Source organism: Rhinopithecus bieti, unplaced genomic scaffold (genome assembly GCF_001698545.2).
Source record: "Rhinopithecus bieti isolate Rb0 unplaced genomic scaffold, ASM169854v2 scaffold_13352, whole genome shotgun sequence".
NCBI lineage: Eukaryota > Metazoa > Chordata > Mammalia > Primates > Cercopithecidae > Rhinopithecus > Rhinopithecus bieti.
In genome coordinates, this window is record NW_016808026.1 from 4770469 (window position 1) to 4783175 (window position 12707).

A 12707-nucleotide genomic window follows, 5' to 3' on the forward strand; every position below is an offset into this window, starting at 1 on the left:
AAATTCCCTTTGAAAACTGGCACAAGACAGGGATGCCCTCTCTCACCACTCCTATTCAACATAGTGTTGGAAGTTCTGGCTAGGGCAATCAGGCAAGAGAAAGAAATCAAGGGTATCCAGTTAGGAAAAGAAGAAGTCAAATTGTCCCTGTTTGCAGATTTTCTTAATTAGTATATTCAGCTAGAGGGCAAAGGTTGTAGAGACAGTTATATCTGCAATGAATACAGCTTTCATTTTCAAGTCATTCACTCTTTTTTTCACTTGTTTCCTATACTCAGTGTTCAATATTTTTTCTCACATTGTCCATCTTTTTTTTTTTTTTTTTTTCGAGATGGAGTCTTGCTCTGTCACCAGGTTGGAGTGCAGTGACGCGATCTTGGCTCACTGCAACTTCCACTTCCCAGGTCCAAGCCACTCTCCTGTGTCAGCCTCCTGAGTAGCTGGGACTATAGGCACCTGCCACCATGCCCAGCTAATTTTTATATTTTTAGTAGAGGCGGGGTTTCACCATGTTGGCCAGGATGGTCTCGATCTCTTGACCCCGTGATCTGCCTGCCTTGGTCTCCCAAAGTGCTGGGATTACAGGCATGAGCCATCACGCCCAGCCTTTCTTTTTTTCCATGGTCTTTTATGCTCCCTTTTCTCTTCTGTCATTCTCCATAAATCAGTCTGCTATGTTGGTAGCTAAGTCACAGGTCATGTACAGATTTAAAAATAATCTTGGTTAGTCTTTGAAGGACCAAGCAGAGTCCTCCCTGAAGTAGGAAGCTGAAAGCTGCTGCATGTGGAAAGTTTGGCAAATGCAGGGGGTAGCTAGCTACTGGGAAAGTGTTCAGATCCTTTGTTGTGAAACTACGCTCCTGGCCTTCCAAGTCTCTTCCTCAACTTCATATGACAGCCACAGAACTCGCCTGCATCTTTTGGCAATTAATCCTAGTATATCAGATTTTAGAACAGAACAGGACCTCAGAGATCACCTAACTCCCGCCCCCAAACCCTCAATTTTATGAACGAGGAAATGGAGGCCAAGAGAGGTTAAGTGACTTGTCAGGACTCACGGAATTAACAAGTTGACACGATGTAGGGACCCAGATCGCTCCAGACCAGGACCCTGAAGAATGATTGTTGAAAAAGCCCAAGAAACCTTACAGGTTCTGCTATCAAAAATGAAAAAGCGAGATAACTGATCTAAAGGAAAAGTTTGGGAATGAAGAAGACTGAGTATTTCAAGTGTAAATTGATCTACTACTTAAGGTATTTCCAGATATTCTTTGATTTTTTTTTTTTTAAAAGAAAGCAAATAAGCATATAACAGTTAAGGAAAACTAGGCTAAGAATTACACTTAAAAAAAAAAACTCTTAAAGCCATTTATGTTTTCATATTTAATAGTTTTCAATGTAATATCTTATATGCATAGTGATAACTATACTATTACACTGACCTCTAACTTATGCCTTTCAGTAATCAAAAGCAGCTGATTTTAATGTGCCGCTGCTTTAGTGCGAAGGAGCTTAAGGCTGCGTTTGTGTGCAATCAGGTTAAGATTGGTTCCAACAGGAGAAAAATCCATACATATGTTGCAAAGATCTTAAAAATGCCTGTATTCCCAACCTGATTACAACTTACATTTTTGCATGGTTTGTCAAAGCAGATCACTGAAATCAAATCAAGATGTAAAAAGGGATAAAGTGGCTTTCTTCTCCATTCTTCCATTAGTTGCCGTGACCTACTGAAGAAAGGAACTTTTCCCTCTCTCACCTGAGGCAAGGTGGGATACTCCTCTGGAAGTTACGCCAATTTTTATCAATTGGTGCTCAAGTTACAAAGCTAATTTTCTAATTTTCATTTCCTACATTTGTAAATATAAGTTACTTTATTACAGAATAATTTGCCATTTCAGCAATTATATTTAGTTTCCTTTTAATAAAACAGTAAACAAATTGATGTAACTTTGAAAACCTATTTAAAGGTTATATAAAATTGATTTTATTAAACTGAAAATGTAGATACAAGAATTAGAACTATAGCCAGTCTTTCCTAATAAGTAAAACTTGGTAAAACATCAATAAGAACTAAATCAGTCTGTTACTGGTTTGTCAAAAAGAGAATATTAGCAGATGATGCATAAGCATTTCTTTTGGCATCATTTAAATTGCTGACAGTATCAAGTTGTATTTGACTAAGACAGTATATTGCTGTTAACATGAAAAATACAAATGGAATAAATATCATGGTTAACAGTCTAGCTGTTATCTAGAAAATTCTCAAGTCAGACTGTGGCTAGGTCAAAATAAAGCGTTTTGGAGAGGAGGGAAATGTGTTGCCTCTTTTACACACAAGCATGTTTGTTAGAGGAGCATTTTCAGTTTAATTTTGCTATTAATGTAAACCACAATTGGGGACTACATTGCTGGAAGAGGAATGGGGGAGGGGCTAGTTATATAAACAATATACAACAAAGAAAGTCTTTATTTCCAATACCTGAATACATCAGGTTTGTTTTTAGGGAGAAGGTTGCAGGTTAAATGCTTTCAGCTATCCAAGAAGTGGCTTATTAGTTTTGTAAGAAAATATTTTCTTATATTTTGACTGAAAAATACCTAGTTTAAGTGAACAAAACCATCCTTGTTAGTGAAAAGCAGACCCACAAAAACTTTGTTTCAAAGATCCAGTAAGGAAAAGCAAAACTAATTCAAGAGGAAAAGCTGCTTTCCTAATAGTAGCTTCTGAATCTGGATCCAATAGTTCTCAAAGGTCGACTGGAGTCTTCGAGTCTTAAAAGTTTTGTCTTTCTCTATGGATCATAGACATTCTCTATGAGGCAGCATAACACGGATATAAACCTGTTTTAAGTAGTTATATATTCTCTTTCTGGGCTATGGTCATAAAGCTGAAAAGTTATGCACCCACAGAAAGAATGAAGGCAAGCAAAAGTTATGATTATTTTACAGAGCAGTTTTCCAAACACAACTTTCTTTTTTGCTCTTCTATTTTGAGCGAATGGCAATGTAGCATCCGCTAGTGATAAAATAAATGTAACCCAGTGATTACTGCTTTAGGGACAGCACAGTGACAGGGCTCAGACCCGCACTTCAACTTACTGATTCTGCGTCGGCCAGCACCTCAGCTATGTGCTCTTCCAATTTCTAAATGGGCCTAATCCTGTTATTACAGAATAATTACTGCAAATCAGCACAATTACTACAAAGATTTGAGTAAACACACACATACCAGTAGCTGTTTTCTACAAATTATTATCAAAACAAAGAGAAACGGCTAATTGTGGTAACATTAAGACAATGTTTATTCCTCCCAGTGTTTGGGCAAGTTTATTTTAAGTTGTCATCTTCAGCTAGTAACGATGCAGATGATTTTACAGACTCCATAAACCTTTCTAATCTAAACTCTTCTCAACTGAAAGTTGGCCGCTTCCCTCAGAGCAACATCTGCAAAGGCCTGATTTCATAAGAACCCACTTTTATGGTACATTTGCAGAAAAAGCCACCAAAACACATTTAGAAATCTCATTTTAGAAAGCTCATTACTAAGGTACTCTCCTAAATTATGTTTAAGGTATTATGAAAGTAATAAAATATGCACTTCATATTTTTCACAACTGAAGCATTTGTTTTTAAGTAAGTACAACAAAACTTTATCCCCTCACCAATATTATCGGATTTCCTTCAAAGATAAATACTTATTTTTGGAAGGGAGGGTGGTTAGGAAGCAGGAGAATTCAGAAAGCACACAGCACACAGTAGTGATTATATCGAGACCTACCTCCTGGACAGTGCCTCATTGCCATCTTGCATCTCCTGGATTCAGCAATGGTTGGACACGGTATTGTGTCTTTCACTGGCTTTTTAACAATTTGCCGTGTTCTGGTTTCCAGACCCCATTTAAATCCACATGTGCGATTATTTCTGCTACAAGTTCCCCATTCGCTCCAATGACCAACTTCACATCCTTCTAGTAAAGATTTTAGAAAAGAAAAAAACACAAGCACATAAGTTAGTATCCATTTGCTTTACTGTCATCAAATTTACATAGCAGTGTTCCTTTACTGGCCCCACCTTGGGATACCAAAAATTAAGTGGTACAGTCTTGAAGACCTATACTCGCCTTTTGGGAACTTTAATTTTTTGAACCATAGAATACTTCTATCAAAAAAAAATACCCCTTAAGTAATTCATAAGCTGTTACTTTCCATTTGTCTTAGTTCAGTTTTCAAAGGATGCTATTGGTCAGTTCTGTTTTTTCCTTCAACTTTTAAGTTCAGGAGTACATGTGCAGGATGTGCAGGTTTGTTACATAGGTAAATGTGTGCCATGGTGGTTTGCTGCACAGATCAACCCATCACCCAGGTATTAAGCCCAGCATCCATTAGTTATTCTTCCTGATGCTCTCCCTCCCTGCATTGCCCCCATCCTGATAGGCCCTAGTGTGTGTTGTTTCCCACCATGTGCCAATGTGTTCCCATCATTCACACGTGAGAACGTGTGTGGTGTTTGGTTTTCTCTTCCTGCATTAGTTTGCTGAGCATAATGGCTTCCAATTCCAACCATGTCCCTGCAGAGGACTTGATCTCGTTCTCGTTTATGGCTGCATAGTATTAGATGGTATATGTGTACCACATTTTCTTTATCCAGTCTATCAGTGATGAACATTTAGGTTGATCCCATGTCTTTGCTGTTATGAATAGTTCTAATGATACTAAAATGTGTAATCTTTAAAGAGTCAACAGTTAAAACCTAAAGTAGAAGACACTATTTTCTACCATGACAGAAGACAAAATTTTACAGGCTAGTTCTGAATGTGCCTCCACCAAATCCATAAATGTGTTTTAGTTTGGAAGCACTTGGTGAAAAAATGGGGAGCTTGCTTTGCATTTTCTGACTTTCTTTTCTTTCAGCAGGTGTCTGGAGACCACAGTTCTTATTCCCCATATTGGTGTACATTACTATAGTTTGAAAAGTAAACAAACGTGATCAGTCATTTGAAAATGTATGTTTTTACTACATACGTAAAAGCCTTTAGCATCCCCTATGTTAAGTCTACATAGTGGAAAATAGGCTATCCCCCAACTCCCAGGGGAGGGAGAGGAGGAAGTAAAAGGATAAGCATATACAAAGCTAGACCTCCTCATCAACTTCACCATTAAAACTCCTCTTCATGCTAGTGGATGAAGACTGAGGTCCAGAGTCTTCATACAATTAATATTTCCATCTTCTAGACATCAGTGGGTATCATAGCTGCTTCTTAGACTTTTCAAAGACATTTAAGATTTTTTTATTCAGAGAATGCATAAGACTCTATTTATAATATGCTTATAGTTAAGGATTTCAGCGTTTCCACTGAACATTTGTAATGTGTGTGTCCTGCCTCTCAAAAGAAAATTCAACATTCAGAATATGTTCTTCTAGTGACTTTCTTATTTTAATAGTGGTGCCTATATAAATGTATTAATTCACACATAAGTAGAAACACAAATGCACATATTTCTTCAAAAACCACTTATTTAAATGTCTTCTCTGCAAGCTCTCAAATACACAATTACAGACTACTTCAGCAATATTTTCATAGAAAAATTTCAAATTTTCTTCTAAGTCTCCATTTTAAGGGATGTAAAGTCTAATACATAGCTGTGTTGTATATCATATCAGATATATAACAGCAAATGAAATTCTGGGGAGGGAGCATGTCAATACATCCATGATTAGATTAAGAGATTCATCATAATGTAGCCACTGACAGATCTTTACCTTTCAATCAGTGGTATAAGAATGCCAAGGTATTTTACCAACACTCAGAAGATATAAAATTTATAAAATGTGTTACTATTTTCACAGATAGAACATATATATCAAATTATGCATTCTAGGTATATAAATTTGGTAATCATTTTAATGCATTTGTAACATATAATCAACAAAATATGGCACAAACAATTTCTTTTCAAGTTTTTTTTTTTTTTTTTACACAAACAGCTAAGCAAGCAGTTCTGTAATTCCACACATAGCAAAAGCAATAAAGTAGTTAGCTGATGTGGTAGTGCTTAAAACTTCTCTTCTGAACAGAATGTTTTTCTCTAACAGTTACTAATAATTTATTAAGAAATAGATGTATTACACAGATGATTAAGAAAAAACTTTGTCAGCACTTAAGTAGCTTAACCTAGCAAATGCACAACTAGCAAATTTTACAGCAAGAGATGAGACTATCCAATTGTCATGATACTTAAAGTCAGCAAAGAACTTAATTTTCAGTTCTACTGAACAAGAGAACCAATTTGTTTCTTAGTTTAAATATATCTAGCATGCATATTTTTAAGAAACAGGTGTTAAAAGTTGCAGTTTTAGAGTCACATTAAAAACTACTCACCCACACATTCCATGGTTTCTTCTAATGGTGCAAAACCATCTGGACATTCATCAAAGCAACGGCCTCTATGCAAATAAAAGCCTACTTTGCACTTGGTACAAAAGTCTTTGCTAAAGCAAGAATCGCAGTTTTCTATTCTGCATCCTAAAAACAATTTTAAAGAGAAAAAAGAAAATTTCAGTCAAAGAAATTTACTTGTTTTACAAACAAAACTTTTATAAACTCATAGGTTAGCCCATTTGAAATTCTCATCACCAGAGAAATACTGTTTAACTCATTTGTTTCCTAGCGCCATCTCATTCTAAATCATTCCCGTCTCTTCCAACAGCTTACTACATCAACAATCCAAGAGAGAATGCCAGCCCAGGGTCCCATGTGCCATGAGAACTTTCGGAAATGTTAGTAATCTCCAGATGGGATTAAAACAAAAAATTCAAAAGAAAAAGAAAACACTCCCTCTACAAATTACTTGCTGCCAGTATTGAAATCTGTCCTGCCCTCAAAAGGCCTCCAGTGGGAACACTGTAATAAGCATTCGTGTATAGGAAATGAGTTAAGAATTTTTAAAATGTTTTCAAATGCATGGTCTATTTTATAGGGCACTGGTCAACACTAGCACCTACATTCATCAGAGGGTGACCTGGGTGGGGCCGGGGGTGGGGTGGAACTTTAGGTCATTTTGTTGAAAACCTACAATGTGTCAAAGGCTTTACACATATTTCCATTGAATCTTCACAATAATCCTACATGTGGGCATTAGAAACTCCATTTGGCATATAAGAAACCTGGGACTAACAGAGTAGCAGCTGAATTGGTTCTGAAAGCCGCCAAAACCATCTGCCTTTTAAATCCATTCTCTTTCTCTCTGTAACTCACTCACTGAAGCCCGCTAGGAGTTTGTGAAACAGATGTGCTTTCAGGTCTGTTACATCTGGGTGTGAATACCAAGCTCTGCCCTTACCAGCTCTGTAACTTTAGACAACTATATGCCTCTCTGAGCTTCTATTTCCTCCTGTATTAAACAGGGGCATCACTGATCTTACAAAAACTATTGTAAGGTTTTGTAATAATATATGTAAATTGACAGGCTCATAATAGGTAGTCTGCGGATAGAAGCCACAGTGAATTAGAAACATGTATTTTTCCACTAAACCACATACATTACAATAAGGTATAAAAAGCAATAATTTATGAGCTTGTATTCTAGATCAGATTCCCTTGTAGGCCAGTAACATCTGGGTCAGAAATCCTTGGCATGCACAGGTGAAAATAAATACACTCTCTTAACTACTTTTCAAGGAAAGGAGAGAAGTTTGGAGGACTGGTAAATTCCAAGGTCAAGTTTTCAACAGATTGTAGTACATTATTACTTGTTACAGTTTTAACTGATGCAATTGACGGCACATAAAGTCCTATGAAAACTCTGTGACATCACATGTATTCATTTAACAAGCCTCCAGAACTATACTTCCTGCTTTAAGGATTCAGGAAGCTTTAAGACATATAGTTCCCATAAGCAAAGAGATAAAGGGGTACAAATAAAAATGCAGCCAAGATGTTAAATCACTGAAGATTTCAGTGCTTTAAAGGCTACATTTAAAGGCTAAAAATAAATTTCATTAAAACAGATCACATAAGAAATGACTGTGTCTAGACCTATCAAAAATGGCAACTCTTTGCCTTTCAATTTTGAGTCTAAACAGGCTTCCGTGTATTAAATGACCAGTATGAAGCAGCTAATGCAACTTCTAAAATGTTACCAAGTTTATAAACAGAACACCAAATATGTGTGGCTTAAAGTCCACATACAAATCTACACTACTGCTCCTTTGGTGGGGAGGGAAATGGTCAGCACAGAAGAACAGTTTATCACCCCATAAAAGGTTCATTTGTAGACTTAAATGCTTTAACCTATATTTTAATAAAATCATGGTCCATAGCTGGTCAATAACCTCTTAATCATGGTCAAAATACATGACCATTATGTCCACAAATTGTTAGTTTTCTTGCTATATTTTTTTTAAAAAACAAGCAGCCCTTCCTGCTGTAGAGTTATTTTCCAAGAAATAGTAACGAGCATTCCAAAGGATAAAACAGAACTAAAGGATGAAGAGAGAGAGAAAAAAAAAGAGCACTTAAAGAGAAAAAGAGGACTTTACACTTCGTAAATCAGCTATCATCTACAAGGTCTGACTTCTCTTTAAAATAAAGCCACACCAATAAGCTTTTTGCCCAAAAAGTTATAGCATTTGGAATTAATTTCACCAGGCCCTTTGCTGATCTTTACTGTTACTTGTAGCTCCCTTCCCTCATTTCATTCCATGCTCCTAATACCAGTTCACAGAATATGGAATTGCTGAAATACCTATCATTCTCTGTAAAGTCCCTGAGGACTTCTTCAGGTATAAATCCTGTTGGATGAAAGCTTAATTATTTTTTATTGAATTTAAGTAGAATATAAATATGATATGTTCAAATTGTAGAAAATGATAACCATTTAAAAGTACAAGGTGAATTATAAGTAATGACCTAGAAAACCCATTGTTAAGTAAAAAAAAGAGACAAGTTGGCTGGCCATGGTGGCTCACATCTGTAATTCCAACACTTCGGGAGGCCAAGGTGGATGGATCACTTGAGCTCAGGAGTTCAAGTTCAACCTAGGCAACATGGTAAAACCCCATCTCTAAGAAATTAGCTGGGGATGGTGGTGTGTGCCTGTAGTCCCAGCTACCTGGGGGGCTGAAGCAGGAGGATCACTTGAGCCTAGAAGGTCAAGGCTGCAGTGAGTTGTGTTTGCGCCACTACACTGTAGCTTAGGCAACAAAGTGAGACCCTATCTCAAAAAAAAAAAAAAAGGCAAGTTGAGAGATATATATAGTACAACACAAAACTACATATGCTTGCATGTGTTCATCTGTATGAAGTAGCTTAGGGAAGTTAATTTAGGGAGGGGATAGAATTTTCAAGTATGTTACAGTTATTATTCTGAATCATATCCTTTAATTACATTTATGTAATTAGTATCGTAGAAAAGGTTATTACAATATGTATTTGTGACCTACTTAAGTTTATTCAAAAAGTGCCACTCCATTAACATTGTAAAATTAAGCTCTTTTAACAGGCAAGAATAAAGGCATCTATCCCATCTAAAACTTTTTCAGATTTGAGTGCATGAATTATACCCCTGATTTAATAATGTTGAACCTGCTATAACCTTCAACAAATACCTTCATTTAGCCATCTCTTGCCAGTATCCTTTGTTTTCACATGTTCAATAGCGTTGCTTTTCCTTCACTCAAATTTTAAGGGGAAAAAACTAAATAAAATGTTGTCTGTGTAATAAAGCATTTTTTAAAAAGCTTTGATCAGTGCCAAGTCCTAGCACCTGAAGCTGTGCTGACCATCCTGGCCTCATTTGCTCTTTGCCACTACATAAAACCAACACAGGCGGCCCATGCATTTGGCAGCCTGCACTGACAGAGCTCATCTGCTCACAAACACCTACAAACCCAATACTTTTACTCTTTTATTTTATTTATTTAGAGACAGACTTTTGCTCTTGTTGCCCAGGCTGGAGTGCAATGGCACAATCTTGGCTCACTGCAATCTCCGCCTCCTGGGTTCAAGTGATTCTCCGGCCTCAGCCTCCGAGTAGCTGGGATTACAGACATGCACCACCACACCCTGCTAATTTTGTATTTTTAGTAGAGACGGGGTTTCTCCATGTTGGCCAGGCTGGTCTCAAAGTCCCAACCTCAGGTGATCCACCCGCCTCGGCCTCCCAAAGTGCTGGGATTACAGGTGTGAGCCACCATGCCCGGCCAAACCCAATATTTTTGAAAGCAAGCAGCACCACAAGCCACCTAATCCAGGAGGTCTCCTACTTGACGTGCTTCACAGTCCTTGATGACCTTTCCGAGCAGCTCCAGATCCAACCACAATCCCCTGCTCTGTTCAGCCATTTCTCCAAGAGGTAACTCTTCTGCTTTGTGGGGGTCGGAGGAATTCCTGTGTAGTCTCATAGTCCTATATTTTCTCCCCCAGCTTGTAGCCATTTTCCAAAACTACTTAAGCATTTTATCCTTAATTGGGATTCATATCAACTCTATTAACTCATTTTATATAAAAGTAAAACATTCTCACTATAAGTAAAAACTCAAAGCAGTACAGAAGGTTTACAGGAAAAAATAGAAATCCTTTTTCTCACCTGAATGGCACATCAGGCCTACTCCCCAGAAATAGCCACTGTGTTAACAGTTTCTTCCATACACTTTAGAAAACCTCTATGTAAATCTTATAAATGAGTTAGTCACCATTAAAACACCAGTAGGATCATACAATAGATTTTTAAACCTTAGAAAACTGTATACTACATAATAGGTGTATTAAAATTTATTAAACATAGGCCTTTTCTATAAAAATATGGGCTTTAAGTCCTCGTTCAAATAAAAGATCCTAGTTTAGCCAACTTACACGCTTCTAAATTACAGTGCCTCCTCAAAAATGTAACCCACCAAATGAGGACTGCCAATATTGGTTTAAGTAAAATTACTGTCCAAGTGAAACTGCATCCAAATGCAGTCTGATGGGGCTGTCATTTGGCAAGAAGGGCTTACCCTGGCCAAGAAACAGAAAAATAGGCTGAGTACCCTCTCTCCTATCCTCCCACAATACCCTGTACAGGCTTTAATATAACATTTTTCAAATTACACCACAGTCCAGCTCAACAGTTCATTCCCAGCATTCTCAAGGAACCTAGTATGTGCCAGACCCTAAGAACCTAAACCCATTCCCTATCCTGGAGGTGCTAAGCCAGAGGGGTCCATGTGGCACTAACAGTGCACCACAATGTAACAGGAGATATTAGAGGCATGTCTTAGGTACATTAGAGACAGAAAAGGGACCCATTTCTGTCCTGCCATTCAAGTTTTTTTTTTTTTCAATCTGTGAATTCCCCATTCCTAACACAGTATAGGAAACATGGTGGAGTTTTAATACTTGCTAAGTAAATGAGCATGAATGTCATTTAAAGTTCAATTTCTGTAATATTTGCATGCTTAGTGAGAGATTGATTGCACATGTACTATGTATTTCTAATATTAAAAAGCCATGCTTGTTGTAAAGAACTGCAAATCATATGGAAGAACCAACAGTTAAACACCTGAAAACAATTATACTGGAGAATGTAACTATCAAAGGAAGGCGGGTGATGTGTGCTATGAGTCAGAACCTCAGATGAGCAAGTTTTAGGGAGACAAGGAGAAGCAGAGTCCTGACAAGGGTGGCTGCCCTCATGACGAGGCAATAGAGAAAATCCACATGGCAAGATGACGGGCCCAGTGAGCAGTGGCTTGGAGGAAGAGGAGGTTAGGTGATGGGATGGTTACTTGAGTTTAGAGGCTGTGGGTGGGGATTATAAAGTATTCATACTTTGAGTGGCTTTAAGTATTTAAGTAATAATTAGTATTAATAAAAACGAAGCTCAGTTCAAGATTAGGGGCTTAGTCTGTCTAGCAGTGAGTAGTCCCTGTAGATTCTGGCCATGAGCATAACATCACCATGTTTCCTCATTGAGACAGGTAACAGTCCCTAAGGGCCAACCATCCTGACAGGTACATAGAAGCACAGATGAGAAAACAGTGCTTACACCTCAGGATCTTCAGTCTACTAAGGGGAAAGCTCCACAGAAAGGCAATTAGGGAATAAAGTGACTACTCTAAGCTAGATGTATAGACAGAGTGAGCTGGGGAGTGAACATTTTCAGAAAGTTAACCTTCCTGAAAGCAGAAGAGAGTAGAGGTCAGGAAAACCATTGGGAGGCTCAACACTCTAAGAGATAACAGTACCAGGGAGAGGAGTTATGATGAATCCATAAAAGTGACAAACCAAGTGGAAGAGAAGATGAAAAACTGAGAGAAGCCAAAGATCACACAACTATCCTCTCTTCCTTTGGTCTCAACAGTGCTCTCAGGGCACTCGACAAATTGACAGAGTTCCTTTTGTTTCTCTTTTCCAGCTAAATTAAGATGACAACAACCATCTCTTTTTTTGTTTGTTTGTTTGTTTTTGTTTGTTTGTTTTTTGAGACAGAGTCTCGCTCTGTCGCCCAGGCTGGAGTGCAGTGGCCGGATCTCAGCTCACTGCAAGCTCCGCCTCCCGAGTTCACGCCATTCTCCTGCCTCAGCCTCCCGAGTAGCTGGGACTACAGGCGCCCGCCACCTCGCCTGGCTAGTTTTGGTATTTTTTTTTTTTTTAGTAGAGACGGGGTTTCACCATGTTAGCCAGACAACCATCTCTTAATTGAATATCTCAGCATGGTCAATCA

The 12707-nt window shown here is 37.9% G+C and overlaps 1 protein-coding gene across 1 annotated transcript in view; it reads right to left on the bottom strand.

Annotated features, from left to right (window-relative positions):
- The window catches only part of RSPO2 (R-spondin 2), a 182955-nt gene that overhangs the window by 57586 nt on the left and 112662 nt on the right, over nucleotides 1-12707 (bottom strand). The window contains exons 4-5 of the mRNA XM_017885207.1: nucleotides 6383-6526; nucleotides 3782-3970 (exon numbers count right to left, since the gene is read on the bottom strand). Of these exons, the coding sequence (XP_017740696.1) occupies nucleotides 3782-3970; nucleotides 6383-6526 (333 nt within the window). The remainder of the gene's footprint in view (nucleotides 1-3781; nucleotides 3971-6382; nucleotides 6527-12707) is intronic.